General features: G+C 35.4%; 1 protein-coding gene across 4 annotated transcripts in view; it reads right to left on the bottom strand.

The window, feature by feature from the left end:
- ATRN (attractin) overlaps positions 1–24235 on the bottom strand; it is a 229602-nt gene that overhangs the window by 178215 nt on the left and 27152 nt on the right. For all 4 annotated transcript variants that reach the window (XM_074229992.1, XM_074229994.1, XM_074229991.1 and 1 more), the window contains exons 3-4: positions 21012–21125; positions 4003–4131 (exon numbers count right to left, since the gene is read on the bottom strand). In XM_074229992.1, the coding sequence (XP_074086093.1) occupies positions 4003–4131; positions 21012–21125 (243 nt within the window). The remainder of the gene's footprint in view (positions 1–4002; positions 4132–21011; positions 21126–24235) is intronic.

Genomic DNA, 24235 nt, shown 5'->3' with positions numbered 1-24235 from the left:
GTCTCACACTCAGATAGAGAAGGTACTTAATAAATGCTTGGTGATATATTGGTCTTGAAAGTAGCAAGTTCCATATAGTTTAAGCATTCAAAAATGTGTGACCAAAAGCAACTAAAAAAGAAGACAGAGAAGGGATTAAAAATATGCCTACCCTTGAAGGGATGTAAAAAATAAAGAGTATTAACTGAAAGCAGGAATATTTTTTAAATCTCTGAGTCACAAGAGTGGGAATATAGTAGGTGCTTAATAAATGCTTCTTGATTTTTGGATTACCACTCAGTCTTGATGATCTTCCTCTAAATGATATAGCAAGAGAAAAAGGAGCCAGAAAGCTATTCTTTTAAATCATGAGTGAAATTAAGTCATTTGAGATTCCTCTGGTACTGACTATTTAGTTAGCCATTTCAAATGTGGTTTCCTTCATCATTCTCTGAAGAAACTGAATGAACTGTGGCTTATAATACTGTTGTGAGAGACTTTAAAACATAGAGAAGAGGAAACATGTTGTAATGGCCTGGTCTTGAAGTTAATATCCCTGCTTATATCCCCGCTCTGCTCTGCTCAGAGCATGGCCATGGCCTTGGACCTCTTTGTTCAGTCAAACAGACATAATGAGATATAATCTTTATCTTCCTCACAAGGTTGTTGTAAGGAAAGCCCTTTGTAAATCTTGATGTGATTAGTTGTTACTACTTTAAGTTTAAAGCACCTTGGAATATCCTAAGGTAGACTTCCAGATATTTCACTCCTTGATATTCTCTCTGTAAAACAGATTTCCACCTAGCTAATTCAATTCAGATGTGAAGAAAGATTTGTAGAAAACTGGACAACAGCTCACTTTCTTTAGCATCCAGTACTCTCTAAGATAGTTTGCTAAGACAAAGAGAATTGCAATAGAGACTCCAGAGAGTCCATAGGGAACCTACCTGGTGAACAAGAGACAAGTCTAGAAGGTAAGTGATAAAGAAAAGCAGGTAGGATCTAAAGGGAATGATCTAGTTGTAGAGATTTCTTGTCTCGGCTTTTGGATTTCATCAATTTCAGTCAATTTTTCTGAGTAATAATTTCTTTACAAGACTATTTCATTTTTGGTTTTTGGATCCAGAATTTTTACTTTATCACTTTACAAATCTTCATTAATTATGAAATCTAACTAACCTATTCTGTGCCAAGCTTGTTTTGTTAGTTCAAAAATGTTATAACTAACACCAAGTTTTTTTCCTTTCCTTGTGGCATTGCCTGAAAACTGAATGGTCAATTCTAGAATCCACATCTTCTTACCCTAGGCACCAAACATTTCAATCCACAAGAACCATTTCTAGGATTAATTTACAAAAGAAAGGGGAATATACAAATTCAAAAATAAATATATAAAGAGAAAATAATTAGAACTGTGAATGAAAAAAAATTACATCTATTTGCCAAATTATTTTAATATACTGATTATTGTCTTGTCTTTTTATCCTTTATTATAAAGGAGCTGCTTTTCGAAAGAGATGGGGGAGAGGATATATTGGGAACTATAGAAGTCATAAAAACAAAAGAGAACAATTTTAAAATTTAGAAAATAACTCGGTTCTAAACTGGATAGTACTTCTATCTCTTATCATCTCTATCAGCCTAGATTGTCCATGATTAATGTCATCCATGGAAAGACTTTCAAGGCCCTAGAAATGTCCACCTCCCTCTTCCCCTCTAACATTTCCCTTGTGAGTACACTACTACACCCAAGCTTAACTGACAAAGGCCAATTATTAGCTCATTTCTACTGTGACTAATGGCCAGATACTGGTGTTCTATTGGTATTATTATATGATCAGTTAACTAGGTATGTTGGCTGAAAAGGTAGGAAAAAGACTAATTTATAAAATTCATTAAATTGTGTCAAAAAATGGAAACCATAAAAAAACATATAAAACATATGCTTGGTACATATAATAAAATAAGCCCATCCATTACAGCAGATGCCTGCCTGTCCCTAAAAACTACTTTCCCATGTGTTCTATGACACAGGTTGTCATAGCATTTCTGGAACATTTCAGAAAATAAATTTCTCTAGCGCAAAAAAAAAAAAAGAAAGCTAATGAATCTATAGAAAGAAGCCCCAATATTATCTCATGCAAACTGGTTACTCAATATGTCATTTAAAAATTTTAAGGATGATTAGAGGGGAGAGGAAAATGGAAAAAGACCTGAGACTCTACTAATAGAGGGAATTTCAGTTGAGGAATCTCCTTCAATTAAAACAAGTCAACACTTTCTCTGTGACTGTAGAGAATTTTCTAGAGTACTGAGAGGATAAGTCATTTGCTCAGGGTCACTGGTAGTCACAAAGATGTGTCTAAAGCAAGATCTGAATCTAGGTTTTCCTAGTTTACAGGCATCCTTACTATCTAATACACCAACTGATCCCTCATTAACATGGGCCAGAATAAACTTGTTTCATTAGTTAAGTTCCAGACAGGTTGCTCCTGATAATATCTACTTCCCTTTAAATATAACTACCTTCTTTCTCATTTTTTCCAACTACTAAATAAACTTATTTTATATTTGCCATATTTCCACTTAATGAAAATCCTTATTGCTCTTTCTTAATAAATTTCTTGCTTCTTGTTGTTCAGACAATTTTCAGTCCTATATGACTCTTTATGACCCCTTCTGGGGTTTTCTTGGAAAAGATATTTTTTTTTTAGGTTTTTTGCAAAGCAATGGGGTTAAGTGGCTTGCCCAAGGCCACACAGCTAGATAATTATTAAGTGTCTGAGGTTGGATCTGAACTCAGGTACTCCTGACTCCAGGTCTGGTGCTCTATCCACTGTGCCACCTAGCTGCCCCCTTGGCAAAGATATTAAGAGTAGTTTCCATTTCCTTCTCCAGTTCATTTTAACGATGAAGAAATGAGGCAAACAGGGTTAAGTGACTTTCCCAGGGTCACACAGCTAATAAATGACTGAGGTCAGATCTGAACTCAGGAAGGTGTCATCCTGACTCCAGGTCTGTCACTCTTTTACTATATCACCTAGCTGCCATAAAATTTCTTGCTTATTTCTGGTAAAAAGAATCATTCTACCAATATGACCAGAAAGGGCAATGATCAATGTTGGAAGGGATGTGGGAAATCTGAGACACTAATACACTGTTGGTGGAGCTGTAAACTCACCCAACCTTTCTGGAGAGCAATTTGGAATTATGCCCAAAAGGCAAAAAAAGGTGCATACACTTTAATCCAGCAATACCACTACTGGGTCTATACCCTGAAGAGATTATGAAAAAGGGTAAAAACATCACCTGTACAAAAATGTTCATAGCAGCTCTCTTTGTGGTGGCAAAGAAATGGAAACTGAGGGAATGCCCTTCAACTGGGGAATGGCTTAACAAACTATAGTATATGTATGTGATGGAACACTAATGTTCTATTAGAAACCAGAAGGGATGGGAATTCAGGGAAGCCTGGAAAGACTTGCGTGACCTGATGCTGAGTGAGATGAGCAGAACCAGAAGAACACTGTACACCCTAACAGCAACATGGGAGTGATGATCAACCTTAATGGACTTCCTCATACCAAGAGGGCATCAATCAGGCACAATTTTGGGATATCTGCAATGGAGAATACCATCTATATCCTGAGAAAGAATTGCAGAGTATGAACAAAGACCAAAGACTTTCTACGTACCTTTAATTTAATTTTTAAAAAATTGTCTTATTATGTAATTCTGCTATATCTCATACTATATGTTTCTTTTTTAAGGATATGATTTCTTTCTCAACACATTCAACTTAGATCAATGCATACTATGGGAACAATGTAAAGACTAACAAACTGCCTTCTTTGGGAGGTGGGGGGTGGGAGAGAAGCAAGATTGGAACAAAAATTGTAAAACTGAAAATAAATAAAACCTTTCTAAAATTAAAAAAGAATCATTCTAGTTGATAAGCAATAGAGAAATTCTCAGTTCACACAAACAATTCCCAAGAATTCTTGAAACTCTTTACAGACTTACCTATATGTGATGTTAAATCCAGTCAAGTTATAGGCAGCATCACTAAAGAAGTGCAACAAAGCATATCCTGAGGTGGCCACCACTTCAGGGATAGTTTCATTGCCATCTCTCTCAGGAACAATCAATCCACTGAAATAAAGAGATGGATTATTTAGTAAGTTAAACATAATCCCAAACACAAAGCCACAAAGGTTACTTCAGTGTGGGGAGGGGGGAGGGGTAGGGAAAAACAGTCAAAACAGAACATGATTCACTTCCCTAACTACCAACCAGTTTTATGCAGTGCAAATCTGAAGAACCTTGTTATTCTTCTAACAAAGAACAAAACCTCAGCAATGAAGGTGGAAATGCAATAGAGGCTGATAATTTAGTAACAGTACAAAGAAAATATATTAATACAAGAATGGATTCACATGAACACCTAACATCAGTAGCAGTTTTCTGAGTTCTGTCCTATTCTTTACTTATTAAAAGATTTTCTTATTTTTCTTTGAAGACAAGGTAGGATTTACACAAATTCCTATTTTCTTCTTCTTAACCTTTCTGATCTATCGTTTTCCATTCTCATCAAGGTGATGAGACAAAGTGAATAGCATCTCTTTATGCTTTAGTCAAGAATTTAGTTAATCAGTACATAAGCTACTGAGAAGGAGGAGGAAAAGAAAATGAAGAAGAAAATGTAGTCTCTACCCTCAAAAAACTTACAATCTAGTAGAAGAAGAAGAAAAAGAAAATGCATATTCCCTATTCTTAAGAAACATAATCTATGAGGCAGTTAGGTGACACAGTTGGATACCAGCCTTTGAATCAGGAGGCCCTGAGTTCAAATGCAAGTCCCTTAACCCTCCCCACCCCAAAATATGTACATATATTATTTGTTGAATAAATGACTTTAACTGAAATTAGAACTATATATCTATAAAATACTATTATATAAAATAGATGCTTTTGAACAAAATCTAACATACAGTTGAGTGCCTCTCCCTCGCACTGAAAAGAAAAAGAAAACTTTTTTTTTAGGTTTTTGAAAGGCAAATGGGGTTAAGTGGCTTGCCCAAGGCCACACAGCTAGGTAATTATTAAGTGTCTGAGACCAGATTTGAACTCAAGTACTCCTAACTCCAAGGCTGGTGCTTTATCCACTACACCACCTAGCCGCCCCTGAAAGAGAAAGCTCTTAAAACAAATAAAAACAAATTCCTACATTGGCTATGCAAATGAATTTCAACTTTGTAGTTCAACACATACACACACATTCTCTTTCTAACAGGTATCACCAAAAAAAAAATCCTACCTAATTATCAACTTCCTCTAAAATGTACCATTCCTGCTAATATGGTAGCCATTGAATAAAACAGAAAGTTGAGATATGAAGCCATGGGAAACAGGCTGCTTGAACTGATAATTTATGAAATCAAGAAATGCTACAGGCATAACCCAGTTATTTGGATTGGTTGTTGTCCTTCAATCTCAAAGACCAAAATGATATCATTATGTTATAGTCAAGATACTATGTATCTAACTGTGACTGATCAAGCCAACACTAGCTCAGAAAGTTCTACCACACATCAGGCACAAATAGTCCACATGAACAAATAGTCCACATGAGTGAAGTTTCTAAATATATGCATCTCACATTTCTTTGGAGCTACTAAACTCTGCTTTGCTCATAGAGCGCAATGCCTTCTTTGATGAGGCATACCATGCTGGGCAGTCATTTGTCAGTGTGTCCATGTGGCACAATTGATTTTCTTCAGAGAGATCTTGAGAGTGTCCTTGTATTGCTTCTTCTGAACTCCATGCGAGAACTTGCCCTATTTAACTTCTCTATGAATTAGTCTTTTAGGCAAATGTATGTTTGGAATTCAAAGTTAGGGTATATAAATGCTATTGTGCTCTCTGCAGTAGAGTTTGAATCCTTGGCAATTCAGTTCAAGAAAGGATTTCAGTGAGGTCCTAAAAGTATCTTATCTTGTTAGTTGATCTTCATTATCTTCCTAAGACAATTGAAATGGAAGCAACTGAGTTTCCTGGCAATTGGTAGACTGTCCAGGTTTCAAAGGTATTCAACTATGAAGTCAATACAATACCATATAACACTGGAAAGTAAACTGCCAAGGTAAGTGCTGGCTGATGAAGTTGTTTTCTTGGTGTTAACTGTTAGGTCAAAATTAGTACAAGCAGGGGAGAATTAATTCATACTCCATTCCCTTTTCTGCCAGGGGAAGTCTTTACATGCTTAGATAGACAATCCCTCTAATTCACTAGTGTGTTAGAGACCCCTTGACCTACCAAATGCTTCAACCTACCAAAATGCTTTTCCTGGGAGTGGCCACTGCATATGATAAAGCTTCTTGGAGCCACAAGTGAGAGTTGGGTGAATTAGGTAGACTCCAAAGGTGAAAAGCAGTCTTGTAAAGGACTCAGGGGCTTTCACACCAGATATGAGTCTTCCCTGAACACTTTCCTACTTGCCAGGAAAGACCACAAAGGCAGGGGAAAGAGAAGTGACAATCACACTTTAAGGCAGCTCAAAAGGAATAGGGGCAAACAGCACAGAAAGTGCACAGATAAAAAATGAAAGAGGTAACGCTGGTAAATGACAAGGGTTGGAGTTGTGAAGGCAGTCAGGTAACAATCAGAAAGTGGAAGAGGTAAAAGAAGTGAAAGAGGAGGAGGAAGGCACATACAGAGAACCACTCATGCAACCATAGATTAGAGTTAGGAACACTTAGCAGCATGGACCCAAGATGGAGGTGGAAGAGTGCTGGAGGAAGTGGGTGGGCAGAAGTTTGGGGCATCATTTTATAGTATTTGGGGGGGAATAGACTAATTCTTACCTGTGCCATCTTAGAAATAATTCATTAACACATTCAAATTATCTCAAAGTTGTCAGCAAAACTTTAAGGTTTTACTACCTCATCTTAGCATTGTCAGCACTCTGATGTTCTGGGAATCTTAATACAGATGTCTGAAACTTGTCTTAGAGTCAAATAGGACCAAAATTACTGACAGCAAAACCTTTTTTTCAGCTTCTCCTGTTTCAGTACATATTACCAAGATGTGATTTTTGGTGAATATATAATAACAATTTATAAATTATGCTCCTTTATTCTTTGGGAAAGTTTGTATGTGACTTCCAGTTTCCTCTTTGCAATCTTACTGCCTGCTTTTGCCACTTTATACTGGTCATTTATAAATTTACTCAGGATACTTACTAAAAGCAGTAGAGGGGCAAAGTGGGGACAAGAATAAGATACAAGTTCAATACATTGTTCATCAATGAAACCATAAAGAGAGATTTGATACTTATGCCAGACAATGCATTACATTTTAGTAAGTTAGTAGCACTAGAAAAAAAGATACCTAACAAGACAGCAAGGTTAAAAAAAACTAGCATTTAAAATATGTTTGAAGGTTTAGAAATTAATACAAATTTATCCAAACTTTAGTAAAATTATCAAGGCTATTAGCCTGAAGATATTAGGTGAACTATCCCCAGGTCTCTGGTTTTCTGATTACTAAAATGCAAATACAACATACCTCTACCTAATTCAGGAAGTTGTTACAATGAGCTAATCATAAAATGTATATTAAAATGTACTGAAATCTTTAAAGTGCTATACAAAATTTTTAATAAAACAAAAAGAAATGGTTAGTAAAGTTTTTATTACTAGAAGGTAGAAATCATGACCTTGGTCTATTATAATGCCAAATACAGAAGAGAAAAACAAACTCTTTACAACATGACTAATGGTCTAGAATGATTTCCTCATTCTGTAGTGCCAGAAAAAGTTTTTGAACAGTTGCCTTTTCACTACTGGTTAGAATCAGAAGCAACTATTATTTCTTCAAATCAGTTTACTAAACACAAAAGCTCTATAGTAATGAAATGAAGATCTTTCAAATGAATAGGGCAATTCAAATGTCAATATGATGTCATTAAAAGATCAATTGACTATTTACTGTTACCTCATAAAAACAACACTATGCAACACTTCAAAACTTAGTACAGGTAGTCAAATGAAATTTCCAATGATTTCATAATGTTTCATGGTGCAATCGTTAAATATTGTATTTTTTAACCTTTTAATTTAACTTCCATTAACTCTCAAGAAAAAATGACAGCTAAACCAATGGATAATCATACCTACTTTAACAAACCCTCTCCAAACAAAGGATTTCTTCAGGTTCCTGCTGTCACCTATTCCTTGGTTTAAAATTGGATAAATGCTTTCATATCCATTCTAATACATTTTCAGCTTACTCTTCTCAAGGGGCTCTCAGTGTTAATGAATAGTAGTATCTGATTACCTTTCTATATAACAACTTTTGTGGACATGAACACATTTGTAAGATACCCTTCATGCTAAATAATGATTTTCCCTCAGCCTTTCCCCTTAAAATGGCATTTTTCCAATTTTACCTAGCAGAAGAGGGGGAAAAGACCCTGAGATTCAGAGTGTAATTGTGCAAAACAGTCACAAAACCATTAAGTGTAGGAGGTATGATTCAAAATTCTACTTTTGGACATAAAGCCTGGTGTGCTGTCCTCTCAAGACCAAAGGGCTTCTCTAGACATATGGCAGAACAACTGATAACATTAGCAAATTAAAAGAAAATACATTTCTCATCAGAAATCTGTCAGAGAGGTAGCTTGGTACAAGAAACAGAAATTAAGCCCAAGAATAAGGAAGATGAGAGGTCAGGTACCATTTTTGATCCACTGGTTATATAATCTAATACAAGGACACTCTTCTCCTTTCAATATTAGAGATAACTCTCTAAAACCCAAGGAATTTCATTACCTGAAAGTTTTCTACACCAAAAAATTAGAAATTCAGACAAAAAAGAAGACAGCTAAATTAATATTGTATTTATAAATGTTCTTTCATATCTGGAACAATGGTCCTAAACAGCTTTTAGAAAAAATGAGTTATCTAATAAATTCTATTTCTTTAATTATAATTCCAACAACACTGGTTTCCAATGTTTTAAATTATCTTAGCTAATTTGGTGAGTGAGATACTACTTCAAAGTTGTTTTAATTCGTATCTATATAAGAACTGAAGCATTTTTCAAGTATTCTATAACAATTTGGTACCTCTTAAAAATCATGCATCTTTTTAAATTTTAATAGAACATTTCTATATAAAAACAAAGAAAAAGTATATGTGTGAATCTGTACATCTCTATAATGAACAGTTTTGTTTTTTAAATGCAGGAAGGACTAAGTGCATCAATACAAGCAAAAATATTTCAGACACTTGAAACTCAAACGGCATTGTTATTTTATACTTCATGACTTTTTCCATATCTTCAATATCAACATTCTATAATAATCCAAAGGCTCTTCAAATAACAAGAAAAATAAAAGATCATTCTAATTATAAGGCCCAGCATATAATTAAACAGTATATTTTAGGAATAGGATAAAATCCTACATTTATTTCTATTGTCATTTCTTTGTCCACATTAGACTTTTCCTTTCAGAGCATCAAATGTTTATAAAAGTTTGTAAGTAATATTTTAAGAATAAAACAAAAGGTTGTTTTTGCATATAATTTACATTTTTTTTTACTATTTTTTATTTTTCTAGTTTTCAGATTTTCAAAATTTGTAGTTTCGTTGCCATATTAATATATCTTTGCTTGGGTCTTACTGATAAAATGTTTAAGATGATAATAAGAACTATCCTCTCCAACTCATCCAATGATGAATTTTTAAATATTAAAAATAATTAAATGACAAAATTTTACTATGTGAGGCAGAGAAGACTTTTCCTCATCTGTTTCAGTGATAAGTCTATCAGTGAAGTTCCTTCTCCAGCTGACAATCTAAAAGTAATGAACAATGAGGTTCTCACTGGACTCAAGTTCATAACAAAAGAAATAGTCACAATGTCTGAAAGATAAAAATGGCTCTTCATTGCAATGGATTATCAGTCATCCCCTTCTCCATAATCTCTTCTGTGTTTCCATTATACTGTCTTCTAGTTCTCTTCCTTGATGTCTCATTGTTCTCAGTCTCCTTTGATGGATCATCTTCCAGGGGTGTCCCATAAGGCTCTGCCCTGAGGCCTTCTTCTTTTCTTCTACTTTATTATTTCATTCACTTATCTTCAATAGACCAAAGCCTATTTTGGGGATATGTTATAGAGGAGATTCTTTTATAGGTAGGAATGGACCAGATCATCACTGAGATTTTTTCTAACTCTGTAATTTAGTAAACTATTTTAATGGACAAGGGAGGAGTTATTATTCAAAAACCATAGAGCTCTTAAGTAGACAGTATAAAAGGCAAATGAACAGCTCAGTTGTAAAATTTAAAAGGATGGAGAAAAGTGGAAGCAAAAACTGGAAACTAAGGGCATGGTCATGAATATAGTAAAGGTTGAATAAGTTCAAGTACATGAATATGAGGGAATAATATTATACTTTAAATCATGAAGAAAGAGATGATTCAAAAAAAACAAATAAACATTTATATAAACTGATGCAGAGTGAAGTAGGTAGAAAATGAAAAATTTAACCTGCAACATCACTATTACTAAAATGAAGATTTTCAATACTTTTATAAATCCTGAGAGCAATTTATATAATAACACTATAAAACAAATCTGAAAATTAAAAGATCAATAAAATGATTATTCATGATTCTAAAGTGCCAGTGATGACATGATACGCATGTCAGAGCTGATAGATTTAGGACACAGAGTAGGACAAATATGATTTTGAATCTGGTCGTTTAAGGGAATTTGGTTTCCTCAACTCTGTGTTTGTGTGTGTGTATGTGTAGTGTGTGTGCACGCACATGCATGTGTGTGTATTTCTTGCAAAGAATTTTCCTTTACCTTTTTATAAATGAGGGAGGGGGTAAGAGAGAAAGAAAATAAATTTGTTAAATTAGAAGAAAGGGATACACATGTAGAATGCTGCATGTACTTTGTGATAAAGTCATTTTATTATTATTTTTACTTAATCAATTTAATTTGTAATAAGAGACCTTCCATTGAGTGGGAGTGAATTGTATATGTAAAAACAAAACATATTAATAAAACTTTTTAAAAATGGGGAAGGACAAGAAATCAACCAAGATCTATTGATCTCAATGTGTTTATACGAATGTCACTATTCCTTGACAATGGTGAGTACTATCCTATTAAGAGTTAATATTAGAGGTGGCTAGGTGGCGCAGTGGACAGAGCACCAGCCCTGGAGTCAGGAGTACCTGAGTTCAAATTTGACCTCAGACACTTAATAATTACCTTACTGTGTGGCCTTGGGCAAGCCACTTAAACCCCATTTGCCTTGCCAAAAAAAACAAAAAAGCCCTTTAAAAAAGTTAATACTACAAAAATACTTGGGAATTATCTTGTCACTAAATGGAGTAGAAATAGAAATAATAGAATTCAAATCATTATTGATTATAGAAAAGCTAATTAAAACAACTCTGTGGTACTACTGAAACCTATCAAATTGGCTACTGACAAAAAAGGAAAATGATCAGTGCTTAAAGTATATGGGAAAAGGACACTAATCCATTGTTGATGGAGTTGAGAACTAATCCAACCATTCTTCAGAGCAATTTGGAAGTATGCCCAAAGGCAATAAAACTATGCATACACTTCAATCCAGCAGTACCACTACTAGATCTGTATTCCAAAGAGACCATAAAAAAGGAAAAAGACCTACATGCACAAAACTATTTATAGCAGCTCTTTTGGTAGTGGCAGAAATACCCATCAACTGGGGAATACTTGAACAAATGATAGCATATGAATGTAATGGAATACTATTTTTCTTAGATGGGTGAACTTCAAGAAAGCCCTGAAAGACTTGCCTGAACTGATGCTGAGTGAAGTGAACAGAACCAGGAGAACGTTGTTTACATTATTATCTTTTCAAAGAATTTTATTTATTTTCATTGATATGCATATTTATATTTTTAAGCTACAAAATTTCCTTCCACCCTCCATTCCCACCCCCCCTCCCCTTGGTGGCAAATAGTCAGGTTAGCATTGTACATACATATTTTGATGCACATGATTATATATTAGTAATTGTTGCTATGAAGAATTAGGATTAAGGGAAAGAGATACATAAGAGATAATTTTTATAAAGTGTTCATCAGATTCTGAAGGGTTGGGTGTTTGTGTGTGTGTGTGTGTGTGTGTGTGTGTGTGTGTGTGTGTGCGCACGCGTGCTTTGTTTTGTTCTTCTTCCTCTGGATGGGGATAATATAGTCCATAGCCAGTCTAATACAGTTGTCCTAGCCCTCTGGATTGTTGAGAAGAGTTGCTTCCATCAAGGTTGTTCATCACAATGTTGTTGTGGATGTGTACAATGCTCTCGTGGTTCTACTCCCTTCATTCACCATCAAATCCCATTCCATGCTTCTCTAGAGTCCAACCATTTATGGTTTCTTATAGAACAATAGTATTCCACAGTATTCATGTACCATAACTTGTTTAGCCATTCCCCAATTGATGGACAACCCTCCTTCAATTTCTAGTTCTTTGCCACTATGAAAAGACTTGCTATGAATATTTTGGGACATGTAGCACTTTTCCCTTTTCCTATAATTTCTTCTGGATATAGACCTAGAATTGGAACTGCTGGGTCAGAGTATGAAAAGTTTTATTGCTCTTTGGGTATAGTTCCATATTGGTCTCTAGAAATATTGCATCCATTCATAACTCCACCAGCAATGCATCAATGTCCTAATCTTTCCACAACCTCTCCATCATTGATCATTTTCCTTTTCTCATCTTAGCCAATCTGATAGGTGTGAGATGATACCTCATTGTTGTTTCAATTTGCATTTCTCTAATAAATAATGATTTCGAGCATTTTTTCATATGATTTTCTGTATAGCCTTGATTTCTTGAGCAATTCTCTATATATTTTAGAAATGAGACCTTTATCAGAACTCCTAGTTGTGAAGATTGTTTCCCAGTTTTCTGCTTTCCTTCTAATTTTGGCAGCCTTGACTTTATTAGTACAAAACCTTTATAATTTAATATAGTCGAAATCATTCATTTTGCAGTTTATAATGTGCTCTAATTCTTGTTTGGTCATATCTGATGGATAAAGTATGTCTTGGTCTGCTTACATCATTATCAACTGTGACGGACTTAGCTCCTGTCAGCAATTCAGTGATCAAGAACAATTCTAAGAGACTCGGGATAGAAAATGTCATTCACATTCAGAGAAAGAACTATGTGTCTGAATGCAGAGCACAGCACACAATATTCACTTTTTAAAACTTCCTATGTGTTTTTTCTTTTTTTTTGTGATTTTTTTCCCCTTTTAGTTCTGATTTTTCTTTCACAACATGACTAATATGTAAATATTTTAAACATCATTGCACATGCATAACCTATAGCAGATTACTTGCTATCATGGGGAGGAGAAAGGGAAGGGAGGGAGGCAGAAAAATATAGATCTCAAACTTTTGCAAATGGATGAGTGTGGAAAACTATCTTTGCATGTAAATGGAAATAAAATAAAATTAAATTAAAAAAGAAAACTATGTAATTGAAAAAAGTAAAATGAAATAAACATTCAAAAAAATAATAGAATTATAACTTCAGAGTTCTTAGTCAAAAATCAATCCTTATTCAAGATCTTTGTTCCTCATCATTGATAAGGAATATTCTCTTCTCTATTTAATTTTCTTTTTTAATAATGCTTTTTAAAAATTTTTTCATTTGCTAACATTTTATTTATTTTCCAATTATATACAATAGCAGTATCTACCTATCATTTTTTGTAAGGTTTTGAATTTTACAATTCTTCCCCCCTTCCCTCCCCCCCCACAAAAGGCTGTCTGATAGTCTTTACATTGTTTCCATGCTATACATTGATGTAAACTGAATGTATTATAAGAGTAAACATAACCCCCCCCCCAAGAAGATGAGAGACCTCTAGAGAGAGAAAAAAAATGTACTTCAGTCTGTGTTCAGCTTTCAATGGCTCTGTCTCTGGAGTGAATTGTTTTCTTTATTTTAAGTCGACCAGAGAAGTTGCTTCAAAATTTTTCCATAAGTTGCTATTACTAGCTATACTTCCACTCAGTTTCTCCCCACTCTCATTTATTCTATTCTCTCTCTCCTTTCATCCTTGCCCTGTCCAAAGTGTGTTGAATCTGAGTACCCTCTCCCGTGATCTTTCTTCTCTTCCATCACTTCTTCCACCCTTCCCCCTTATCCCATCCCTTTATTCTCATTTTTCTCTACAATAAGATAGATTTCCTCACCCTATTAAGTGTGTATGTTATTTCCCCTCTGAGCCACTTCTGATGAGAATGAAGGCTCACTTATTTGCCCTTGCCTTCCCCCTCTCTACTCCATTGAAAAAGCTTTTTCTTGACTCTTTAGTGAAATTTTAGCTTCTTCTTCTTCTTCATCTCCTTTCCTTTCCTCCCAGTACTGTCCTTTATCACCAATTGACTCCATATTTTTTACTATATTATACCATTATATTCCTCTCCTTCCTATGTGCTGTCTACACACACGTTCAGTTTTGCTGGGTAGTTAATTCCCGGTTGTAAACCAAGATCTTTTGCCTTCCAGAATATCATATCATATTCCAATCCCTATGAGCCCTTAATGTAACTGCTGCCAGATCCTGTGTAATCCTGACTATGGAGCCTCAGTAGTTGAATTGTTTGTTTCCGGCAGCTTTTAGAATTTTCTCTTTGATAATTTGGAGTTTTGGAATTTGGCTATAATATTCCTGGAATTTTTTCTTTTGGGATCTCTTTCAGGAGGTGATTGGTGAATTCTCTCAATTTCTATTTTACCCTCTGCTTCTAGGATCTCAGGGAAATTTTGCGGTATTATTTCTTGGAAAAGTAAGTCTAGGCTCTTCTCCTGATCATGGCTTTCAGATAACCCAGTAATTTTAAAATTAATTCTTCTGGATCTGTTTTCAAGGTCAGTTGTTTTTCCAATAAGATATTTCACATTTTATTCTAATTTTTAACTTTTTTGGAAGTTTTATTTCTTCCTGATTTCTTGTGAAGTCAGCTTCCTTTAGTTCTATTCTGCATTTGAAGGAGTTATTTTCTTCAGAGAGTTTTTTTTAATCTCCTTTTCCAGCTGGCCAATTCTGCTTTTTAAGGCATTCTTCACCTCATTTGCCTTTTGTTTTGCTTTTTTCCATTAGACCTAAACTGGTTGTTAAACATATTATTTTCTTCAGTATTTTTTGTATATCTTTCACCAAGTTGTTGATTTGGTTTTCATGATTTTTCTGTATTGCTCTAATTTCTCCTCCCAACTTTTCCTTCTCACTTAATTGCTTTTCAAAGTCTTTTTTGAGCTTATCCATAGTCTGAGCCCATTTTCTATTTCTCTTGGAGGTTTTGGATATGGAAGCTTCGATTTTGTCATCATCTGAGTATGTGTTTTGATCTTCCATGGGACTAAAGTTATTCTCTATGGTCAGTTTCTTCTTTTTCTGTTGTTTATTAATTTCCTCAGTCCAAAACAGCACTTCCAAGACTTTGTGGGGGGTTTTTTGGGGGGGCCATCCCACTGGGACCTTTATTCCTTCAAGGTCTTATGCACTCTTGCCTGTATGGCCCCCATACTTCTCTCTGCCCTGGAGCTATAAGGAGAGACCCAGCTTGTCTACTTCGTATGGAAGCCCAAACTGCAACCTGGATCTGAGTGTAGGCTAGCAGCAGAGTCCTACCCTGAGGGAGAGCAGAGAAATCTCTGCCATCTTCCCTGACTCCTTACCATCTCTGGGGGCGCAGGCTGCTTTTTCCAGATTCTCACTGCAGATTCTGTGGCCAGTGCTCCTCACTCCATACTCATTCTGGTGTTGCAGAGTTCTCTCACTGCCCCTTTAAGCTGTTGCCAGTGATCTCTTGGCTGTGCTGAATTGCACCACAGCCGTGGCTTTTTTCCAATCCCTGGTCCTCATGAAACACACCTTTCCCATGGAAGTTCTAAGTTATCTTGGACTGGGAAAATGTATCATTCAGTCTTTCTATGGGTTCTAACCCTCTAAATTTTGACTAGAGTCATAATTTGTTGGCTTTTGGAGTTTCGGGGGGAAGGAGTTCCTGGGGAAATGCTGCCTTCATGCTGCCATCTTAGCTCCACCCCCTTCTATTTAATTTTCTAATACTCTTCCTCTAGAAAAGTTCCCCTAACTTAATTCTTAAATTCACTCCTGTATCTGGATCATTCCTGACTCACATGCTACATGTGGTTTGACATAAGCATCAATTTCAAACTTACTAAAGACAAAGAGGGCATCTAAGAAGCCTATTCATCTCACTGTTTCCTCCCTATTAGTAAATCACTGACAAATAATGGCAAAGAAAAAAGAATTTAAAAATCTAGCGAGGACTGTCACTTTAAAAAAAAAGTTTTATATCTGATATGGCTAAGATACATTCCTTTGCATTTTTTTAAATGATTCCCTTGATATTCTTGACCTTTTGTTCCTCCAGATGAATTCTGTTACTATTTTTTCTAACTCTGTAAAATTGGGGGTTTTTTGGATAGTTTGACTGGAACGGCACTGAATTAGTAATTTAATTTAGGTTGAATTGTCATTTTTATTATAACATTTTTCTAATTATTTAGATTTGACTTTATTTGTGTGAAGAGTATTTTGTTATGGTGTTCATACAGTTTCTGAGTCTGTCCTGACAGGTAGATTCCCAAGTCTTTTGTTTCCTATAGTTAATTTAAATGGAATTTCTCTTTCTATCTCTTGTTGCTGGGTTTTGTTAATAATATATAGAAATGCTGATAATTTGTCTGGGTTTATTTTATATCTTGCTACTTTGCTAAAATTTGCTCATTTGTTTTGGGGCAGCTAGGTAGTAAAATGGATAGAGCACTGGCTCTGGAGTCAGTAGGACCTGAGATCAAATTTGACCTCAGACACTTAATAATTATCTACCTGTGTGACCTTGGGCAAGTCACTTAACCCTTTCAAAACTGAAAAAATGCTTAAGCCTTGGGGCAGCTAGGTAGCACAGCAGATAGGACACCGGCCCTGGAGTCAGGAGTACGTGAGTTCAAATTCAGCCTCGGATACTTAATAATTGCCTACCTGTGTGACCTTGGGCAAGTCACTTAACCCATCTCACAAAAAACAAACAAACAAATAAAAATGCTTAAGTCTTGCCAAAAAAAGAAAGAAAAATAAAGTTGCTAATTATTTCAGAGTTTTTTTAGTTGATTTTCTAGGGTTGTCTAAGTATACCAACATATAATCTGCAAAGAGTGAGAGCTTTGCTTCCTCATTGTCTAGTCTAATTCCTTCCATTTCTTTTTCTTCTCCTAATGCTAAAGCTAACTTTTCTAATATAATATTCAGTAATAGTGGTGAAAATTGGCATCCTTGTTTCACTCACTGGGAATGTTTCTAGTTTATCCCCATTACACATAACACTTGCTGATAGTTTTTAGATAGATATTGCTTAACATTTTAAGGAAAACTCCATTTATTCCTATGTTCTCTAGTATTTTCAATAAGAACAAGTGCTATATTTTATCAAAATAAACAACCACATTATTAATATCAAATGGTATTTTTTTAAGGTTTTTGCAAGGCAAATGGGGTTAAGTGGCTTGCCCAAGGTCACACAGCTAGATAATTATTAGGTGTCTGAGACCAGATTTGAATTAAGGTACTCCTGACTCCAGGGCCGGTGCTTTATCCACTGCACCACCTAGCCACCCCTCAAATGGTATTTTAACTTGTTTTGTCAAACATTTCCTAATTCAGCAGGGAGTTTGGCATCTCTGCTCTACGCCACTATTTAGTTTTAAATCCCTGGCCTTCTATTCCACATTAACCACATCTTAGTAACCCCCAACCCTAAATTATTCCTATCTGCTTCCTTCATTTCCCTATATATGATATTAAAAAAGATGAAGGAAATCTTAAAACTGTGATGATTTGATCCACTACAAAAATATTATTTTATCTAATCTTAAATGAGCCCTCATTGTGGCAAGGCAACCATTCTACTCCAACAAATTAATTTCCTACCTTACTCTCTACACTAACTATTCCAAAACTTTATTTCTCTCAAATCTAAGACATCACCAACCTTTACCATCACCCAATCTCATATTCAATGAAAAAAATGAGCCCTTTTCTGAACAAGTTATGGTATATGAATGTTATGGAGTACTATTGTTCTATAAGAAACATGAATGGTCAAACTTTAGAGAAGCATGGAAAGAATTGCACAAACATCATGAGACTAAGCAAAGGGAGCAGAACCAAGAGAACACTATACACATTAACAATAACATTGTGAGTTAATCAACTATGATGGATTCAGTTCCTCTCAATGGTTCAGAGATCAAGAAAACCCTGGGAGACCTGTAATGGACAATGTATCCACATGGGGGGAGGGGTAACATTTTCTAAAACTTCTGTTTTTCTTTCCTTTCACTTGATTTTCTTTCTTTTCCCTTAATCCTAATTCCTCTCGCACAAAATGACTAATATGTAAATGTGTTGGACACAAATGTACATGTATAACTTTTACCAGACTGTTTACTGTCAAGGGGAGGGGGAAAGAAAAGAAGGGTGGCAGAAAATGTGTAACATAAATCTGCAAATGGGTGAATGTTGAAAAACTAATATAATATGTAATTGGAAAAATAAAATATCAATTTAAAAAACACTAGAAAGAGAAAAAATGAGGTCATCCACTAGAGAGCTCCTTCTTCATTCCTCCTCCTCATTTCACAACACTCAGATTATCCCCCATCTCTACCTTTACCTCTGCCCTCAAATGATGACCCTTCCAGTTGTCAAAGTCAATCCTTCTACACAATATATACCTTTGATTCCATCTTTTTCCATCTTTTCTAGTAGACTCGACCTACTCTTATTTCCACATTATCTCTTATCTTTCATCTCATGCCATCCTTCTGTTGGCTCCTTCTGTTGCTGACAAATATATCCATGAACACCTCCCAGTCTTGAAAAAACTCCCACTTCCACTACCATCCCTATTTGCTATCATTCTAATGGTTACCTTTCTTATCTTTGTTTTCTCTAATGCCATTTCTAATTCGTCTATCAACATACTGGAGACTGTGACTTTAGGAAGGTATACAAATGGTAGGACTATCAACCACATTATTTTTTTTTTTAGGTTTTTGCAAGGCAAATAGGGTTAAGTGGCTTGCCCAAGGCTACACAATTAGGTAATTATTAAGTGTCTGAGGCCAGATTCGAACCCAGGTACTCCTGACTCCAGGGCCAGTACTCTATCCACTATGCCACTTAGCCACCCCCACATTATTTTGTTCTAAAAGATAGATAGCTTTGACTGCATCATTCCCCTGCACAAATACCTTAAATGACTCTTCAGTCATTATATGATAAATTCAAGATTCCTTACCTTGGCTATCAAAGATGGTTACAACTAATATTTCCAAGCATATCTCCACTATTCCTATATGAAATGCAACAAAAATATACACAAAGTTCCTGCTCAGCCAAATTGGAATGGAATAGTTGTCCTTCATTCTTGAAGAAGACCATGACATCAGGGAGCTGATGCCATGATAAGTACATGAATTGGATTTGAGTGGGGGTGCTGTGCTAAGTCACCTTACTTTCTCCTCCAGAGCCATCAGTATCCAGTGGCCAGATGTAAATCAGGATGACTGGAAATGGCCCTGAATGCAAGGCAATCAGGGTTAATGACTTGCCCAAAGTCACAAAGCTAGATTTGATGTTAGATTTGAACCCGGGTCCTCCTGATTCCAGAGCTAGTACTCTATCCATTGTACCACCTAGCTGTCCTGTGGGCAAATTAGTCATCTTTACACATCTTTCAAAATCACGCTTCTTCCTGTTTCTAAAATTTGAATCAAACCACTGCTTTCTTCCCTCTCTGCCATTTAAAAACCATATTTACTTTTCAAATCTTTTCCACTCCTTAAAGCAATCCATGATCATTCCAGTAAATTTATCTCTTCCCCCACCACTGAATTCCTATAGAATTTCACCTATAACATTAATTTAGCAATTAATCATGTATTCATTCACTTATTCATTTGATGGAAGAAATAACAAATTTTGATAAAGAAATCTTATTTGCTTATAAGCTCTATCCTATTATTGTTTTGAACTATTTACATAAATCGCACACTCTAATTTATCGTATCTAATAGACTCTTAGAATGACAGAGATGAAAGAACTTTAGTTAGTGATCACCAAATCCAAACTTTTCCTTCTAAAGAAAAGGAAAATGGGGCCCTAAAGGAGGAAGTATCATAAATAAGATCATATATTAAGCTAATATTAATAGCTAACATTAATGTACTTATTTTCAAACCTTTTTATATATAGTATTATCATTTCACCCTCATAACAACTTTGTGAAGTAAATACTGAGACTCAGACAGGTTAAATGAATTACCCATAATCAGACACTTAGTAAAAATCAAATACCCATATCAGAGTTCAAGAAAGCTCACCTGTGAGAACCAGGGGACCAAAATTCTAGTTGGAGGGAAATGAAGATGGCAGAGAAAGCAATGTATGGTTTGGCGAAAAGGTGAAAGTTTACCAGGTACTTATGCTTAGGAAACCTCAAATATAAAGTTACTTGAGAATAAGAATGCATTTTATATAGCATTTGAAACTTCAGAATCTTCAAAATTCCTCCATATAACTTCTGTGCTCCTCATAGCTAAGACTATAAAGAGATTCATATGTATACCTATAAGGAAGACAGAGTAGGTATCTACACTCTATACCCAAAGAACCTAATGATGAAAAGCTAATTGACTTGACCCAGTGTTACAGAACATGTAGGTGATAGTCCCAGAAGTCTTTTTAAAACTCCCAGGCCAGTGCTTTTTCCTCAGGGACATATCAGATCAACAGATCAGTCAACTTTGACTAAGAAAAAACCCAGTTTTTCAAGAATACAGACAAGCGGTGTTAGAATTCAGAAATCAAACAGCAAATAATTACTGTTTCGTTTAATCTGAACTTACCTAAAGGCAGCCACTAGTGGGGCATAAATGGAGTCCCCATCATAAACATATAAATGGTCCCAGCTACATTCTGTAGCAAAATGACTGAAGCGAAGGCGCATTATTCTATTTGGCCTGAAAAAAAGAATAAATTATAATCAAAGATATTTTAGTAAAGTACATGCCTCTTCATATGTAAATAATCAAATTCCCTAAATTTAAAATAAACCTGATATTTGTGACATTAGAAATCTGTTCTGCACAAACATAATGTTAATCTTGAGCTTTAGTTTTTATTTTTCCTTCAAGAGTACCAACCAATTTAGAATACATTTATAGGGAGTTTTAGAGTAGTCACTTAAGTCTTTGCTGAACTGAACTCCTAAAGATATAAAAAAAATTTCATGGCAAAATGACAACTACATTTAGTTGATAAACCACAAAACAGATTATTTTTATAATTCTGAAGCTAAACATACATTTGACATTTTTCCTAATAAATCTGAAAGAAAAAAGTACCAGTTATCTCAAAGAGATAAGACTTAAAGCAACTGTTCAGATATCTATGCTGAAATTATGTTGAAATGTAGAATAAAAGTTGGTTCATAATGATTTCCTTCCTCAGCATGAAGTAAAATTGCATTCTCTAAGGTCACTGATTATGTCTTCATTGTTTAATACAATGGCACTTTTCTCAGTCCTCATCCTTTTGAACTTTTTGTAGAATCTGATCCTTCTGACCACCCTCTCCTTAAGAATAATATTATCATCTCTCAGGGCTTTAGAGATTACCATTCTCTCTCAGGTTTTCCCCTATCTTCTTAAAAGATCTGGCTGTGTAAGAATCATTGTGTACATTCTACATGATAAGACATATCATGCCTAGGTATAAATCCAGGTTTCTGATGTATTTTCTTCCTTTTCAACTCTCCTCTCTATACAGATTGCTATAAAATCTAGATAACCAACCCTTATTTCTCTCCCTGAAATCCATGCCACATCTGTACCTAGAAATCCTGTAGGTACTGAAACCTCAATATGTTCAAACAGAACTCATTGTCCTCCCTCTCCTTTACCTATCCAGTTAGTTATTTTTTTTCTACTTCTCTGTCCAAGAACTTCAGTAATTCTTATAGCCAACCAGGTTTGCAATCTAGGTCCCTGAATTGTTCACTCAATCACCCTGATTCCCATAATTCAATCAGTGACCAAAGTTTGTTGTTTCTCCTTCATCAATATCTCAGTTGTCAGTCCGCTTCTCTCTGCTCTATCACACAACTACCCTAGATGAGGTCTCTCAGTTACTGCCTTTCCTGGATTACTGCAAGAGTCTACTACTTGATCCCCTTGTAGCCTGTCTTCCTCTTAATCCAATTCAGCTTCCATACAACTGCAAAAACTGATCAGTAGAGTCCCGATCAAATCCCTCTTCTCTTCTGCTCAAGAAGCTTCCATGCAGCTAGGTGGCACAGTGGACAGAGCACTGGTCCTGCAGTCAGGAGGACTTGAGTTCAAATCCGGCCTCAGACACTTGATACTTACTAATGACCTTGGGCAAGTCATTTATTTAACCCCACTGCCTTACCAAAAAGAAGGTAGAGGTTGTCAAATACACTGATGAGGGATGCACCTAAGTGCATGCAACTGAAACCAGTTTAAAATGTAATTGAGAAATCTTTAGCAAAATAAAAAATATAATAAAAGACAGATAAGATTAATATGTAGTTTTCTAAGTTCACAGGGATCCTTACATATAGGTGATCTCATTTCTCTATCTGAGTCTGACACCATTGGTTAATGTTTCTTCTTTTCTGCTAGTATAAAATAGAAATGCTTTTTTTCTGAAAAACCTTTAAAGTCATCTAAGTTCTGGCCCCACATATTTTTCCAGTTTGATTAATAGATTACTCTCCTTCATGCATATGCCTTCTTGCTGCTGCTTATTTCTTTATTTTTAGATTTTTCAAGGCAATGGGATTAAGTGGCTTGCCCAAGGCCACAAGGCTAGGTAATTATTAAGTGTCTGAGGCCGGATTTGAACTCAGGTCCTCCTGACTCCAGGGCCAGTGCTCTGTCCACTGTGCCACCTAGCTGCCCCCACTACTGCTGCTTATTGTAGAATAAATTATATTTTCCTTCTCAGTGCCTCTGCGTAAGTTGTCATGGCCATTTTGCAACCCATTCATTGGAACTCAAAAATGTCTTCAAAAGTTACTTTGATTTATTTTTTAGATATTCTAAACTTACTTTTTTGTGAACATATAATGTTCTTTTCCCTTTGCTCCAAGTAAAATGGAAGTTCCCTGTGGGCTAGTTAGGTCTCACTTGTGTATTTTTATCTCCACTGAACCCAGGCACATACATTACTGAGTGACTGATATCAACCAAGTTCCATTGAGAAAATGAATGTCTAAGGGGTGACTAGATGGCACAGTGGATAGAGCACTGGCCCTGGAGTCAGGAGGACCTGAGTTCAAATCCGGCCTCAGACACTTAATAATTACCTGGCTGTGTGGCCTTGGGCAAGCCACTTAACCCCATTGCCTTGCAGAGAGAGAGAGAGAGAGAGAGAGAGAGAGAGAGAGAGAGAGATGAATGTCTGAAACCCCTAGAAAATTAAACCTAATTACAAATGTCAGGATTCAAGCCTTTTACAAGAAGACAAAAGTAAAATTATTGAATGACATCACTTGAACTGATACTGGCTGAAATTCCCAGAGTAAACTGTCCAATAGTCTCAGGTCTTAAAAACTTTACTGTACTAAAATTAAGAGCATCAGTAATGAACAAAGAGAATAACATAAAACTTAATGATAAAAATCATTGATAACTTTAAGATCTACTTTCAGGACACTTCATTTTAGGAAAGACACTGATAAACTGAAAAATGATGCTCAGGATATTAAAGGGACTAGAGACAATTATATAGAAGGATTGACTGAACTAGGGATATTTAACCTGAAGTAAGACAACTTGGGGGTAACACAATAGTTACTTTTAAGAATCCAAAAGGCTGTCATTTGCAAGAGATAGCAGATTTGTTTTTCTCCATCAAAGAGCAAGAACTAAGGAACAAAGATGGAAACTGCAGAGCAAGACTTCAGGTGTGAAAAAACTTTCTAACAGAGGTATCCAAAAGTATAAATGGCTACCCCAGGAGATAAGGAGCTCTTCCCTCACTAGAGAACTTCAAGTAAAAGTTTTATCAGGTAGACTCTTGATTAAGTATATGTTGAAACAGATGG

This window comes from Macrotis lagotis, chromosome 3, assembly GCF_037893015.1.
Source record: "Macrotis lagotis isolate mMagLag1 chromosome 3, bilby.v1.9.chrom.fasta, whole genome shotgun sequence".
Lineage (NCBI taxonomy): Eukaryota > Metazoa > Chordata > Mammalia > Peramelemorphia > Peramelidae > Macrotis > Macrotis lagotis.
This window is presented reverse-complemented; position numbering and strand designations above follow the sequence as displayed.